General features: G+C 30.3%; 5 protein-coding genes across 10 annotated transcripts; 3 read left to right on the forward strand and 2 right to left on the reverse strand.

The window, feature by feature from the left end:
• The first annotated feature begins 92 nt into the window (after positions 1-92).
• Positions 93-3607, forward strand: eEF1beta (elongation factor 1-beta). Of its 3 annotated transcripts, none has more exons than XM_003708101.3 (4): positions 93-311; positions 837-1264; positions 1356-2118; positions 3368-3607. In XM_003708101.3, the coding sequence occupies exons 1-3, from the start codon at positions 232-234 to the stop codon at positions 1508-1510; spliced, it is 663 nt and encodes a 220-aa protein (XP_003708149.1). In that variant the 5' UTR covers positions 93-231; the 3' UTR covers positions 1511-2118; positions 3368-3607. The 3 variants fall into 3 exon arrangements, with proteins under 3 accessions (XP_003708149.1, XP_076387047.1, XP_076387048.1); XM_076530932.1 differs by having other exon boundaries at positions 3372-3607; XM_076530933.1 differs by having other exon boundaries at positions 3395-3607.
• On the forward strand, positions 3468-9471 carry LOC100881587 (lysozyme). 2 transcript variants are annotated; one of them, XM_076530940.1, is made up of 5 exons: positions 3468-3607; positions 4007-4201; positions 4290-4363; positions 4485-4671; positions 9378-9471. In XM_076530940.1, the coding sequence occupies exons 1-4, from the start codon at positions 3544-3546 to the stop codon at positions 4623-4625; spliced, it is 474 nt and encodes a 157-aa protein (XP_076387055.1). In that variant the 5' UTR covers positions 3468-3543; the 3' UTR covers positions 4626-4671; positions 9378-9471. The 2 variants fall into 2 exon arrangements, with proteins under 2 accessions (XP_076387055.1, XP_003708146.1); XM_003708098.3 differs by lacking the exon at positions 9378-9471 and having other exon boundaries at positions 4485-4710.
• LOC100877147 (nucleolar MIF4G domain-containing protein 1) lies at positions 4222-8642 on the reverse strand. The gene is made up of 8 exons (XM_012296820.2): positions 8119-8642; positions 7497-8017; positions 7144-7428; positions 6882-7069; positions 6625-6800; positions 6205-6557; positions 5845-5976; positions 4222-5772 (listed from the first exon to the last, which is right to left on the reverse strand). Exons 1-8 carry the CDS (start codon positions 8552-8554, stop codon positions 5482-5484), a joined length of 2382 nt encoding a protein of 793 aa, XP_012152210.1. The 5' UTR covers positions 8555-8642; the 3' UTR covers positions 4222-5481.
• LOC100877038 (mitochondrial-processing peptidase subunit alpha) lies at positions 4531-11684 on the forward strand. Of its 2 annotated transcripts, none has more exons than XM_012296821.2 (11): positions 4531-4671; positions 9055-9302; positions 9378-9457; positions 9529-9714; positions 9854-9946; positions 10007-10179; positions 10345-10468; positions 10550-10758; positions 10824-10989; positions 11071-11203; positions 11281-11684. In XM_012296821.2, exons 1-11 carry the CDS (start codon positions 4646-4648, stop codon positions 11457-11459), a joined length of 1617 nt encoding a protein of 538 aa, XP_012152211.1. In that variant the 5' UTR covers positions 4531-4645; the 3' UTR covers positions 11460-11684. The 2 variants fall into 2 exon arrangements, with proteins under 2 accessions (XP_012152211.1, XP_003708190.1); XM_003708142.3 differs by lacking the exon at positions 4531-4671 and adding an exon at positions 8696-8903.
• Positions 11685-12201: 517 nt separating this feature from the next.
• Positions 12202-14919, reverse strand: RpL5 (ribosomal protein L5). 2 transcript variants are annotated; one of them, XM_012296822.2, is made up of 7 exons: positions 14776-14919; positions 14212-14397; positions 13971-14105; positions 13555-13757; positions 13077-13254; positions 12584-12819; positions 12202-12353 (listed from the first exon to the last, which is right to left on the reverse strand). In XM_012296822.2, the coding sequence occupies exons 1-6, from the start codon at positions 14776-14778 to the stop codon at positions 12631-12633; spliced, it is 894 nt and encodes a 297-aa protein (XP_012152212.1). In that variant the 5' UTR covers positions 14779-14919; the 3' UTR covers positions 12202-12353; positions 12584-12630. The 2 variants fall into 2 exon arrangements, with proteins under 2 accessions (XP_012152212.1, XP_003708145.1); XM_003708097.3 differs by lacking the exon at positions 12202-12353 and having other exon boundaries at positions 12395-12819.
• Positions 14920-16228: the final 1309 nt, after the last annotated feature.

Here is a 16228-nt window from a genome sequence, read left to right on the forward strand (position 1 = left end):
ATATATATATATATACAATGTGCTTTTTAGTTGGTTACTTGTCAAAAATAATGTATTGGAATGACGTCACGTCGAAACGAAGTAGCGAACCATAGCGAACCGTCAACTTTTTATCGTTTATATAGTACATACGTACATACACACATAGCATTCTCTTCCGGTAGTCAGCAAAAGGAGACTCCGTTGTCGGAAGCTTTATTCGAGTATTCACTTTTTACCTGATTTTACACGATGGCTATTGGTGATCTTAAGACTGATAAAGGTGTCAAAGATTTAAATTCTTACTTAGCAGATCGTAGTTATATCGAAGGGTAAGCTTTATAATGGTATACAATTTTGGTTACGATACACGTGGTGTTTCAATTATTGGCATCTTTAAACGATCAAATTGTTATTGGTTTAATATTAATTAACAAACTTGAATAAAATAAACATTTAAATGTAACTGACTCGCCATTGCTTCATGTTTTTCTTTTTATTTTGTTATATATATATATATATATTTAACTACCGTAATATCAATATCGATATCGTTCTTTTTTATATATGTAAATTGTTCAACAAGCTGTTTCAAAACTATTAATTCATTCTCTGTGTACTCAGATTAATATAGGTATATGTCACACGCGTAGAAGCTAAAAAATGATAGTTTATATTTAGAAGTTAAAAATAATAAATTATTATACGTATAAAAATATATTTAATGTAATGTAACATTTGATAGATTAGTTCTTTAAATTTTTATAAAAAGCTCGTAATTTATTGGAAAATATATCATTATTAAATGTAATTATCGTTAAACAAATTAGGTAAATAAAAATTATTGTATTTTCAAGGTGGCAACCCACTCAAGCCGATGTAGTTGTATTAGAAGCTTTAGGAAAGACGCCGACATCTTCAAATCCTCATGTTTTAAGATGGTACAATCATATCAAATCATACGATTTAAAGACTCTTCCTGGAGAAAAGAAAGCACCTATCTTAAATAGTAGTAATTCTACTACTGCTGCAACGGTAGCAAAGAACGAAGATGACGATAAAGATATTGACCTTTTTATGTCGGACGAAGAAGAGGATGCAGAGGCTGCTAAAATTAGAGAGGAAAGATTAAAAGCGTACGCGGAGAAAAAATCAAAAAAACCAGCACTTATCGCGAAATCTAGTCTAGTGTTAGACGTTAAACCATGGGGTGATGACACCGATATGAAAGCCATGGAAGAAGCTGTGAGATCTATTCAAATGGATGGATTAGTATGGGGAGCATGTAAATCAATTAATTTTTCTATTTATCGATATCTGCTTTCATAAAATATTTTGGGCTTTATATAGAATTAAATTTAATTTTATGTTTTTAGCTAAATTGGTAGCTGTGGGTTATGGTATCCATAAGTTCAGGATAATGTGCGTAATAGAGGATGACAAAGTATCTGTCGACTTGCTGGTGGAGATGATCGAAGGTTTCGAACAGTTGGTACAGTCTGTCGATATCGAGTCATTCAATAAAATATAAATTTACCATTTCTGCCTGTTATTTTTAATGTAAACTTAATAAATAATGATAATTGTTTGTACATATAATTTGTTACTGGATTAGAACTACCGATTCAATTTCAGTAGCAATATTATTAGCAAAGCTTTAAATAAAATATTTATGCGAATGATACTATCCTAATATCTAAACTTAATTATACGATAGAAAAAGATTAAATTTCGATTGAATTATCCATTGTTTTAGAACAAAATTAAATAGAAAAAGCAATAATACCTATTGATCGCTAGCAATCAATTTTAATTTATTACTTTTTTCCTTAATATACATTAATTTACACATACGATTTTCGGTTTTGTGCAGAACAAAAATGATAAACTATAGAAAGTAGTAACGTGTAACTTGATACTCTACTTGTATTCATCTACGAAATTGCAATATCAAATTTATGTTATAATACATATATAGAATGTTTGTACATACACACATTTCATACATGACGTATCTTGAGATAAAAGGTAGAATTCGAGAAAGTATATCTTGCAAAGAAGGGAAGTACTATTTTCAAACATATACATGTGTCTTAATTGGACCTAATACTTCTATTAGTTTTAACAAATAATATAAAGGTATGTACAATAGCTGCTCTTATAATTGGTTGAGAAATGTGTTCGTAACTTTTTCATAACGATAATGTTAAATTTTGTCGACTTTTTCACAAGTATGCGATATTAGCATTACCGATTTACCGAAAAAACAGTTGTAACGTTCGCTTCTAAGTCTTGTACAAATTACGGACTGTGTAAATGTTGTGACAAGTAAAAGGGAAGTGTTATACGTACTTTGACGCTTGCTGGGAAATACTTGTTCAGTCTATAAAAATACTTATACTAAATATTTAAAACTGTTTAACATGACAGGGAAGCATTGTACGAATCGTACGTTTGTGTTAAATATTTTGATTTTTAACATAAATAAATCGTAGTCAACTAGTTGAGCAGGATTCAACTGCGTGACCTTGAGAAATCAAAGAATGGGGCGCCTTTCTCCGCTACATCATCATCGTTGGTAACCGCCATTCGTTCGTCGTTGTTGAGTTCATGAACATCGACGAGTACTAACCACGATTTTACTCTTATAAATAGTCATTCCTGAATTAGATGATGCACGTTATCGTACGCATATATTAAGAATTAATACTTTCATTCTTTCGATGATAAATGTTGAACGGCATTGCTATAATATTCACAGTAATTATATGTCGTTAATATTCATTAATCAAATCTAACAATAGAAATAACCTTGAAATATTTTAATTGATTGCAGACAGTATAATCGAAATTTTTTAGTTATCGACGCTAATGTAAATTTTTGAACATAGCGCTCTATTCTGTATTTATAATTTAATTTTGATATAATTTTTATTTCATAAACTAATTATTTACAGAGAAATATGCGCGTATATAAATAGAAACAATTCCAGAATAGACATGCACTTAAATAGATCATTAACAATTACGAAATACTATAAAGTTAATCATTTTTAATTAAGAAAAATGGAAAGTTCGTTTCAAACTTATCTTGACAAATAAATAAATAAATAAAAATATACATGTATACATGCTGAGATCCGTAGGAATGCAATCATGAAAAACATAACATCTCAAGATGACATACACAATTCTATAAATATGCAATTCTAATCAAATTCTGTTGCATGATTCTTGGAATTTTTATACTATTATAACGTTTTTCGTTTTAATTCAACAAGCGTATTTATGTATATTTATATAAACATCAGTTTTTCCCTGCATATTTCCATGTCGAGATTAGTCGGATCTTAAATCTTCTTTTTTTCGTTGTGATCTTTTTTAAAAGATAGTCCTTGCCACTGACCTCCGTTAGATTCCCCACTTCTTCGGGCGACAACGTTCGTCCACCGCCCACTCGTCGCATCCGCTACAACTCTGTTATATATAAAAGAACCGGAGAAAATATCCTGGAATACCCCGTAGCAGTTTGTTGTATTTAAGTATTGTGACGATATACTAAACATGGGCTTTTTGCCAAGTATTTCTGCAACCGTGGCAAGTTTATTGATGTTACTATTAATTTACGGTGAGTAATTTTCATGTATATATAACATATCTTATTTTAATAATTAAAAGCGAATAATACGTGAAAATAATCGTTCGTCACGCAAGTTAATTCGATCAAAAATTCTTTCATTCGAATTCAAGCAAAAAGTTGTTCCGTCTCTCTTCTGATCAGACAGATATTATGTATGCATTATTTTCGGCAAATAAAACTATATTGTACATGTAAATTGTTACGCAGTATGTATGTGCGCTCATACATATATATATTTAATGAATCATATTTATATAAAATAACGAAAAGATAATAACATTACTGATTTGTACTTGTTATTGCTCGTCACTTTTGAGAAATATTTCCATAAGTATTTATTTGTAAATACACAAAAAATTGAATATGAATCATATTTTTGTTACGCAGAACAAAATGAACTGGTGACGGCAACCGAAACATTGTCAAAGGTTTGTTTAGGTTGTATATGCGAAGCTGCGTCTGGGTGTAATGTTACGCTTGGTTGTGACGAGTCTGTTTGCGGACCATTCCGTATAACATGGCGTTATTGGGCCGATGCTGGAAAACCAGTTCTCGATAATAATTCTAATTCGAACCAAGATGGTTAGTAAATTATCGACGCGTATGCAAATCATTTTTATTAAGCAAAATATATAAGTTATTTTATTAAAATATTTAATATTTTACAAAGGATACGTGCAATGTGTAAGTGATGCATACTGTGCAGCTCGTACGGTACAGGGTTACATGGACAAATTTGCTCAGGTACGTACATTACTATAGTCATTCGTGCATATTTATACTGTTCTATCGTTAATATTGGGATATTGATATTTAATCATGTTAAAGCACTATTTCATTGTTGCGATACTATTTCATATTTTAGGACTGCAACGGAGACGGTAAAATCAATTGCGACGATTTTCTTCGTATTCACCGATTGGGTGGATACGGATGTAGCGCCCCTTTGAACTCGAAATATGAAAATACTTACAAACTTTGTATGCAGACTTTTGATAAGCAGTAATTAAGAAATTAATCAACTTTATGCGTGTATACATACTTCTTCTGTTGTAAGTTGAAATAACTAAATAAATCGTAGAATAATATTATTCATGTTAAGTTCTTCATTACATCTAATGTATATGTATGATTTTATTTGTTGTATGCTTGAATTTATAAAAACAAAAGAAAAGTAACATACACTTTTAATGGCAAATTATTATTTTATACTTCAATATCTTTTTTTTATAACTTTCCATCTTACATTATATGGTTCTTTACTGTGTATATGTATTTTACTTTGTTAACAGTAGATACGTTTGCTCCATTAATTTGATAATCAAATTTTAATATAATTATTAATTTAACCCTGAACGCTCCAAGTGTGCCTCTAAGGCACCACCGATGTGCGCCGCTACATTATTCAATTATAATTAATATAAATATTGTCATAAAAATTATATTACTACCTAGGTGAATTAAGATTGTTTTGAAAGACTTAAATATTATTATTTACATGTCACTGTAGCATTTAAAATCTGACACTTAAAAACTTGCAAGTCAAAGCATGATGTCGATATTCACGATTAAAAATTGGAGCATTAAGGGTTAACATGTTGCCCTCGAACGCCGTAAATCTATCCGTTATCTAGGGTACGTATTTTTAAATGAAAATTCAAATAAGCGTGGGGTAGCAGTCTCAGCATTAATGTTAGCGTTCATGCATACGAAATAATGCTTTTTGCCTATAAAAAAAATACGTTTAATTAGCTCTATATCCGCCTTATTGGAGAAGGTTACCCCATCCTTATCCAACTGTCATCTGTCAGAATCATCTGTGCGCTATTTATGGCAACGCTCGAAAAATTGATCCAAGCGTCTTAAAACATGATTTTTGATTCATGCGAAATTAGTATTTTATCTACAAGTTCCACCCTCCTTTTCATTGTTAATTTCTGTTTGTCCGGTATATTACACGAATCTGTATTTTTTGTTAAGAAACAATTTATAAATAAACGAAGACTTTCTTTGAAAGTTTGCAATTGAGGAGAAACAGAAATTCTTTCAAATACGCGTAGACAAGCTTCCTCGTTTTCGTGCAACAGAATTTCCGATATAATTTGTTTTAAAAATTTCATCGTATGCTTGTCTAGTTCGGTAAATTGAATAACCTGTGATACAATAATAAAAGATATATGCTTAATAACTTTAATAAAATGTAAGAAAAAAAACATAATACTTACTTTTAAAACTGATATAGCAAGACAGTTCTCAATAAATAAGTAAGTTAAAAACTGTGCCAAATTATTTAACTGGTTGGATTCATACGTTTCTAACGTTTTCAATTTGTCCCATAAAGTATATTGTATTGTAAGCTAAAATATTATTAATAATCAAATTAATTAAAACATTTAACGTTCTATGCTTATTCCATGTAAGAAAATACAAAGAAAAACTACAGCTAATAATAACTTCTTTAACGAATTGATTTTCTTATACACATCATATCGAATAGTATTTATAAAGATCAATTATCATTATGATATTATAATGTGACTTATGTTTAAATTACTCGCACGGTTATTAAAATTATTAAACAATACCTGATATTTTCGGTTATATTCGCATAGTTTTCGAGCTAATATCGCGTAATAAGGATTGAATTTATTTTCTTGCAAACAACAGTGCATCAAAACATGAACGATTTCTCCTTCTTGTTGGTCCTTTAAACCAAGATGATGAAATTTTTCAAATGCATCTAGATAATCTTCGGCTGTTATAAGAATACAGAAAATATTTCTTCTAGTATCCGTGTTCATTCTCTGCTTCTTTGCCAATTCTAATATTTTTTTCCCAAAATTAAGTTTATTAGACTTGTTTGTTTCTATTGAGTTATCTATAGTGTTTGTTCCAGACCATGCCGAGCCTATAATCCACCACTTTCCAATTTCGTCGGCTATAATAAGAAAATAGTTCAATATAATTGATAACATAATTCGTGTTAATTGCAGAAAAAATATTACCATGTAACAAGTCTTCTAAAGTCACATTGAATTGCGTTATGTCATTGCCTTTACGAATTACACTTTTCATAACTTTTTTCAAATGTTCCACTTGAGAAGGATCATATTGGGGTATTTTATTAACGTTATTATTCTTTATCGCTAATAAAATTTCCAACATAAATTTTACCCTTGAACTGTATAATAACGACAAATTTTTAAGTAATTTCTATTAATTTTAACTTTATAATTAGTGAACAGAAAAGAATATAAATTACTTTTCTCCATTCTCATGACTAGCTTTTTGTTGTAGATCTTTTATAAATTCCTTCAAGGCAATTGGATCATCCTTTCTTAAAGAAAATCCTACTGTTTTTAAAACAAGCAATATCAATTCAATCTCTTTTTCTGTGAATTTTATTGCTAGTTTATTAAGAATCTGATAAATAAGTTGGTGTCCATATACCTATAGCAAATTGTTTTACGATAAAACCGTAATTGATATATCTTTTAACAAGTATTCGATGAATTAAATGTTACCTTGAAATTATAAAGATGAGAAATCATAAGTATTATATTGTCTAACTCTTTATTTTCTATGTTTTGTGGTTTTTCCATTATTTCAACAAATTTTTTAATTAGTTTTTCCAAAAAATTTGCGCCAACTTCAATGCCAACATTTGCATGCAAAATAGCGATCAGCATCATGTGTTCACAAATCAGTCGATTTGGTGTAATTACATTCGTAATTAAACTTTCCATTGTTAATTCTGATAATACAAGATTCATGTTGTTGCGACTGTTCGTCATGTACATTGTTTCTATCTGTAACGCGACAAGTGTAAAAAACAATTGTAGTAATAGTGTATTTGAGTCTTAAAAAATTTAATTACCTGGTTACTTATATAATGAATATTATGTTCCGTTACTCTATTTAAGTAGCCCTTCAATTGTTTTCTTAAATGGTACAACTTTTCATTATCTGGATTTGTGTCACGAGCAGTGACTTTTGCAGCTGGTGGTATATATTTCTTAGTATCTTGTATAATATTACCGTCTCTGTCTCTTTTTCTACCATAAATATCTTCCCACGAACCATCACCGATATTAACATTTTTTTTATTTTCCTTAGATGTGACCTCTTTAATTTTAGATTTTTTTAAATCAAGTTTGTCCACATTTTTATTTTTAATAATATTTTTTTCAACCATTAAAGTCGAATGATCATTTGTATTCTCATTTTTGTTAGTATTATACATTTCATTTTGTTTAGAAGCGTCCTTCTCCTTGATAGTATCTTCAACATTTTTTGTTAAATTTCCTTCAAACTCATTATCAAATTTGTCCACCAAGAATTTCTCTTCCCTTTCTACTATGTCTTTCCTGTCATTTTCTAAACAAAAGTCTAAAAGATCTGTACATATGTTAAAGAACTTTTATTAAAAACGATACACTTCTATATCGAAAGTAACGTGTAATTTTTACATATATTTTGAATTAAAATTAAAAGGATACAATCTAAACCATCTAATGCAAAAGATTTTGGAATTGTGTTTTTTTTTCTTTTATTTAACTTTAACTGCTTTTCCAACTTTTTAATTTCTTTATCCTCTTTTAAATTAGCTCGTTTCAGCGCTTCGCTTCGACGACTCTGTTTTTTAAATTCGACTTTCTTAGATTTCTTTTTCTGAACCGATTTCCTTTGGATTTCATCAGTATTCCCGTTATCACTATCATAAATATTTTTATCGTCAAAAACTTTAATACCTTTTTCATGTTCGTCACTATAAGAAACAAGCGTCTTATTTTTCTTTTGGAAATAAATTGCTTTATTAACCTTTTTCTGTTTTCTAAGTTCCTTACGTACTTGTTTACGAGATTTATCTATTGAATTTATACTCGCATTCTTTGCATTTTTGTTTTTCAATTTTGACCGTTTGAACGAACTCATTTTTATTCTGCGAGAGAGGTTACATCCAGTTAATGAAATACTAAGTAAATATAACGCACGTAAAATTTGTAATTACACATATCCTTACAGAAAGCTATATGGTTAAAAGTTCTATACGGTTCTGTATAAAACTGTGGCGCTACTAACACGACGGTCAAGATAGTCGAACTACAGGTTATTTGTTACGGTTATCTTTATTAAATTAATTGCAATCATACGATACGATTTAATTTTCGGATTGCAAAAAGTGGAAAGCCTGTTTAAATGTTAAAAAGGTGTATACAATCGGTAATACGAAAATGTTGATGAAAGTGTTACAAGGTTCTTCCATAGTTTCCGTTTCGAACAGGTAATTAGTCAATTTCAAGAAAAAATAATTCATTCATACTAGTGGAAGGACTTTTAATTAAGAACAAAAAATTTAATGTCATTTAATTCATTTCTGATATGATTGTTACATGAATTTATTTCGTTTATTAAACAAAAACATTTTTTTGCAGTGCAATACAAAAGAATACCTTTCCTTTATTTAAAAAATGTAATTTTTCTTCTTATAAGATTCCCAATAAAATAACACGAGAAACGGTGGTTACACCATTTCCTCCATTAACTAAACCTATTCCTAATTTACCCAAAGCAATTTATGCTACGGTAAAGGAGGAGCATCATACTACTAAAGTAACGGTTTTATCGAATGGGCTGAAAGTTGCTTCAGAAAATCGGTTTGGCCAGTTTTGTACAGTAGGCGGTAAGTTATTTGGTAAGGTCTTTGAAAAAACTTTAAATCGTTTGATTATTCATGTTCTAAAATATTATGTTACAGTATTAATTGATTCTGGCCCTCGTTACGAAATTGCATATCCTAGCGGTATTTCTCATTTCCTAGAAAAATTGGCATTTGGAGTAAGATTTTTATCGTACGTCGAAGAGTTATTATTCAAGAAATAAAAAAAATCAGTAATTTACTTTTGCAGTCTTCAAAAACATATAAGAATAAAGATCAGATAATGCTCACCCTAGAAAAACATGGAGGCATATGTGATTGTCAAGCATCAAGGGATACATTTGTTTATGCCGCGTCTGCAGAACGTCATGGACTGGATACAGTGGTACAGATTTTAGGTGACATCGTGTTAAGGCCTCAAATTGCGCAAGAGGAGGTAAAGATTATTATCTTTCGTTATACTAGAATTTTGATATTTTTTATATAAAGTGTATTTTACTGACAAACATAAAATGATGTAAATATAATAATGCGAGCGCAATCTAGATATAGAAAGTAATCATTAAAATTTTTAGGTAAATGCGGCTAGACAAATGATTCAGTTTGAATTGGAGTCTTTACTTACAAGGCCAGAGCAAGAACCGATTCTCATGGATATGATTCATGCTGTAAGTATAATTAAAATCATATAATTACTTTAAATGCGTATTAAATACATTTTTTTTTAGGCTGCTTATAGAAACAATACTCTTGGTCTTCCAAAGATTTGTCCAAAAGAAAATATTAATTTAATAGATAGAAAAATATTACTTGAATATTTAAGACATCATTATACACCGAACAGAATGGTAGTGGCTGGTGTTGGTGTAGAGCATGAAGATCTTGTTTTAGCAGTTCAAAAGTAATTATATGTAAAACTGTTAAGTACTTATTGGTATAAATCACAATTTTCAGATTTTTACTGATAAATAGATGAAATTATCCATTCTTTCCATAGGATTTTAAATATAATATTTTTTATGCCTACATAACGATTGCCAAATGACATTTATTATTTCTGTGACAGATATTTTGTTGACGAAAAATCTATTTGGGAAGAAGAACAACAGTGGACGAAAGAAAATTTTGCAGGGAAACCTAAAAATACAGTTGATGCGTCAATTGCTCAGTATACAGGAGGTTACATATTAGTAATTATCTTCTAAAGTTAAACGCAATAAGATATCCTCAAATGCTATTGGTTTTTATAACGCTGTTATAAAATTTTACAGGAAGAATGTAATGTACCTGTCTATGCAGGACCAAGTGGTTTACCAGAATTATCGCATGTAGTGATAGGTTTGGAGGGCTGTTCTCATCAGGACTCAGATTTTGTAGCTATGTGTGTTTTAAATATGATGATGGGTGGTGGAAATAGCTTCAGTGCTGGAGGTCCAGGGAAGGGCATGTATACCCGATTATACACAAACGTACTTAACAGGTAAATATTGAAGTTTTTTCTCGTAAAAAAATTAAAACATCGTTATGAAAAAAATTGTTTTGTAGATACCATTGGTTATATAGCGCAACTGCATATAACCACGCGTATGCCGACACCGGTCTGTTCTACATTCATGCATCCTGTACGCCGTCTCATGTTAAAGATATGGTAGAAGTAGTTGTACACGAAATGGTTACTATGGCAAGCAGCATTATGGACAGTGAACTAGCAGTATGGTTTTATTTATAAATTTTATTAGTAATGTTTATTGTTTTTACGATCTTAATTGGAATTGGATATTAATTTATATAGAGGGCCAAGAAGCAACTACAGTCTATGTTACTTATGAATTTGGAACAAAGGCCAGTTGTGTTTGAAGATATTGGAAGACAAGTTTTAGCCACTGGTTCCAGAAAACTACCAGAATATTTCATACAAGCAATTGGTGAGTTACATATTAATTAAGCAACTATTATGCTTTTTATTCAGTTAAAATTTTACATTGTTTTTCTCTGTTTGCAGATAGGATATCGAAAGACGATATAAAAAGTGTAGCGCGTCGATTACTTAAATCGCCACCTAGTGTAGCAGCTCGAGGAGAAGTAAGAACCGTTCCTTCCATTGGGGATATTCAAGCTGGATTGGTTGACGAACAAGGCCGATTACCTGGCTCTCGTAGTAAATTATCGCTTTTTCGTTGATGTTCGCGAAAACTTTTTATTTAATTTAATTTATTTGTATTAATGGAAATGAACCCACTGTACGTATATATAAAAAGTAAAGATAAACAGACAAAATTAATAACATGTATAAAAACAAAAATTAATCGATCGACAAATTGAAGAAAGTGAGGTAGTTATAATGTCTAGGTATCATCATGTAAAAAGCTGTCCTGGAATTTGCAAATAAAATAAGAAAAAAGCTTTCTTGACTACGAGTATTATTTATAATTTTACAAATTTTTAAATAGGAATTCAGTCAATCTTACAAAATGAAAAAGTATGTTAACTCGTCGTAATCTCATAGAGCGAATTATATGATTTTCGCTCTTGTAACATTTCCGTATAGTTCTTATCATATTTATAATAAGATACTAATAGTTCTTTCTACGTTCAGAATACTTTTTTCAAGCAAAACAAACAAATTATGCGGTTAAGATTAACTAGATGAAATAGTCTTAAGTCAATTTAAAAGAATAGTTATGCTAGATATCAATTTACCGTAAACATTGAATTTTTTTTTATATAAGATACGATAAAAGTGCAGAGTTACTTTCATTAACGTGTTAACCGAAAATTACCGAATCGTTTTTAAGTTTAATTACAGAGTTCTTGACATTTTTAAAACAACAGGAAAATGACGAATAAAATAATTTAATTATATTATCCTTAAATTCGAAAGTGTCTATGAAATATGTGTATGAAATAAGATGTAAGTCATGGATTAAAATTCAATAAATAAGTTATTTATTATTTACTTTTATGTTCTTATAAAATATTTTTGTTTTTCTGATGATCGATATCATTTTAAGTTTATAGTTTTATGGCATGTCCAGTTGATGGTAATATCGATTTCGATTTCAGAAGCAATTGTTTCTAAAAAAAAAAGGGGTAAAAAAAACAACATGTTACATGCGTAATGTTTATGACAATTGTACGTTATATTTTCATCATTTTGTAAAATTAGATTTTAACCAGTTATCTAATGTCAATTATACATTTATTAATATAACGTAAAAATTGTAAAATGTTTGTTGAATATTTTTTATTTTGATACCAAAATTTTCTGAGCATATACCACGCGTTCATGATGGAAGGCGACTTACACACTCTAAATAAATATCTGTGTCGACACAGATATAAGATGACATAATTAAGTTTCCACTTCTTCCAAAGTTTTAAGGAAGGATGCTTTCTTTTGAGCAACGCGGTTCTTCCTTTCCGACAAAGAAAGTTTTGCACGATTCCATCGCTTTTTAACAGGTACTTTTTCTTTAGTAACTTTCGTGTGTTCTGGATTTGCACGTATAGCGTCATGAGCACTTTTATAAATGCCTTCGATCTGTTCATAAAAATTATATTATAAATGGATATATCTTACCAATATTTTAATAAATAAATAAAAACTTAATTTATGTACAAATAAATATATAAAATGTAGCATAGGTTACTGTAAAAAATGCACTAATTCATACATTTATTTTTCAAAACTAATGCACTTGCTATTGTCCAACTGCGACACTGCAGAGATTGAAAACTTGAGCAGTAATTATAAGTTGGACGAGTGATATTGTACAAATAAAATATAAGAGAACTTACACTATCAGCAGTAATGCCATTTTTTATATATTGTGAAAATTGCCGCTTGAAAGCTTCATCATCCTCTTCTTCTAATGTTCTCATATAATTTGCAACATGTTGTCCAAAAATATGTTGTCGATGAACATCGGCATTGAAAGATTTAGATTCGCTATCGTATCCAGGAAATCTTTTGGTGCTATTCATTGAAGAAACAAACAGAAATAAACAGTGAAAAATTAGATTTCAAGTTAACTTTTATACAATTGCTATAAAAAATTATACAATATCAGACAAACGGTCTTTAATCTTTTGTGTCCGTGCAAAGGCTTTACATTATATCGTAGAACACAGATACAAAGTCATGCCTTGCTATAACTCAGATGACGCGCATGTGCCGTGGAATCATCATTTTACTTAATATTAATAATATATTTCAATATTCTATGCAGAATATGTTAGGTATTACTAAAGGCTAATAAATATATTGATATAATACCTATGTGGAATGTTCAGGCCTCCATCCACAGCACCTTTCATGGCACCAAAAACTCTAGCACCCGTAGTTGTACGCATAAGACCAGTATCCAAATAACATCTGAATGCACCAGGACCTTTATCAAGTTCTTCGACATTATATTCATCTCCATTTACTTCTGTCATGCCTGTGTATAAAGTGTCTAAGCCTAACTTTTTCAATAGCTATAGAAAAAAAAAAAAATTATATATATTAGTGTTAATACCAAACATCATCTCAGTTATGTTTACAGCCATTAATCGATATTCAGAATTATAAAACAGGGAACAATTGAGTTTTCTTCAGTTGTGCATCAAAGCGAGCTGAGTGTTTCATCATTAAATAAACATATGTACTTGTAAATATGATATACAATACTACAATATAAAAATGCTTACTCTTCGTGCTAAAAGAAGTCCTGTACAATATGCAGAAGCATAATTCGTAAGACCAACTTTAATTCCATATTTTGGAAGTTCATGGCTATACGCTGCGCATACAATTCTATCTCCTTCTATTCTTGAATATGCCACCTATACATATATGTATATATGTATACAAATGTATATTTATATATGAATGCTAAAATTAAATAATACAACTAAAACATATATATACTATATCCAATTATTTATTTACCTGGCAAGTAATATCCTTATTAGAAAGGCGTACTACTAGCCTATATTTAGGAGTATTATATTTATTCTTATCCTGGATGGTCAATCGTTTACGGGCATAGTAGTCTGTCTTTCCCTCGCGTCGCCTTTTAAATTTGACTTGATAACGCTTAAAATACTGCTTATTTTTAACAACTTTTACAAAACCCTAAAATGTAATACATAAATCCTGAAAACGAGGGATATTGATCTTTTTTTCACTTAAATTATTTACAATGTTTAGGGAAAGTATTTTTATTCTTTATAGAAACGAATTAAGGAAATCATATAAAAATTTAGCAATACAATTCACTTCGATTGTTAATTAGATAATTTAAAATTTCTTATTCAGTTAATAATTCTTTTTCAGTTAATAATTTACAGCTGTTAATTTCTACGATTATATTTGTGCTTATAATCAATCGAGCCTGTATGAATCCAATCGCATAATATGCATCTCATACTTTTATTGAAATTAAAAAATTTGTATAATTAATTGGGAATTTTATTTATCGAATTACAACAACCGTAATAAAATTTTACTCACCATTCTAACGAAAAACCTGACAAAACGTTGATACCGAACTGTTTCGTCGAAGGTTCCACGTTCTAAAAGGAAGTTGTCAGGAATGTTCGTTGCGCCCTCACAAAATGGAACGTAATCAAATACCCTAGAATCTAGTTTATTTTACACGTATAGCCTGTTCAACCAGAGAACATATTTGTCGATTGACCAGCTTTCGTTCACTTTGAGCATGTCAGTTTCAACTGTATATACCCAGCGACCTTTCATTTTGTATATTACTTATGTCATTAGTTCTTGTCCTTATGTACACATTTTTTTTCACCACGCATATAATTGACTGAATCGAGAACGTATTAAGGTAGAACAACTCTAGGTGAAAATGTGCCTGCTGAAATTAATCGAAATACGCAAAAGAATTCCCGCCGAATAGTTCAGTTCAGTTTATTTCCTTATAGAAGATGGCGTTTAGCTTGCGAAAATATACGCTTAATTCCACAGAAAAGTGGAATTCTATAACCTACTTCTACTTTCATGATCATACATACGGTGAAAAGAAATATGTGAACGGTAAGAACGGATAATTATGCGGGACCATAACAGAAGAAATAAGCTAAGTTGCATCTGTAAAGAGATGAAAATTCGTAATAAAAAAAAAGAGATCGTGCCTAGAAGTGGAAGATATAAACATAGTAGTAAAGTGGTAGTGGAACAAATCTAGGAACAATAACCAGACTGTAATCCAGGAAAAACAGAATGCTACAGATAAGTTTTGAGAAGGACTCTAGAAAAGAAGTAGTGCTAGGATAAAAAGAAAAGTTCATCGCTAACATATATTTTTATAACTGTTTTATTGAGCGAGCGAGCCGAATGCGAGCGAAGCTCTTATACTTGACTTTGCAACTTCTTTGTCTGTGTTTATCTTTTGCATCACTCAACCAATTCTCGTCAAATTTTGCATGCACATGCGTATGTACATCCAGATGGACATAGAAAAAAAAAATTTTAATCGGACTTGCCACGAACGAATTAATCAACGAAAGAACTGATCCTAAAAAGTGAAGGTCCGACCACGCATATAAGGAAAATAAAAAAATGAATATTTCGGCACTTTGTCGACGCAGTATGGTTCCTGAGGCATTTAGAAACAAATTTCTATTAGGGTTTGATGCGTTTTGATGCCTAATAAAGCCAGGAAATCAATTTTTGTAGAATTCGGTCCACAACGGTACAGGTGGCGCCATCTAGCGGCGAGCGGCGAAACTACGAAAAACTAAAATTTCGATTTTCTCCGAAATTAGGCAATTTTACATATTTCTGAGGGTCAGAAATTGTTCTGTGACCTCTCTACAACCTGTATATTGCCACAAGAACCTCCTCAGAGCGCTAGAAAAGAAAATTAAAAAAAAAGGTCAAAACATGGACTAAAAAATTGGCGTCCATCTAGCGGTGAAAGTTGAAACTACAAAAATATAAA

The sequence above is a fragment of the Megachile rotundata genome, chromosome 4 (assembly GCF_050947335.1).
Source record: "Megachile rotundata isolate GNS110a chromosome 4, iyMegRotu1, whole genome shotgun sequence".
In the NCBI taxonomy this organism is placed as follows: domain Eukaryota; kingdom Metazoa; phylum Arthropoda; class Insecta; order Hymenoptera; family Megachilidae; genus Megachile; species Megachile rotundata.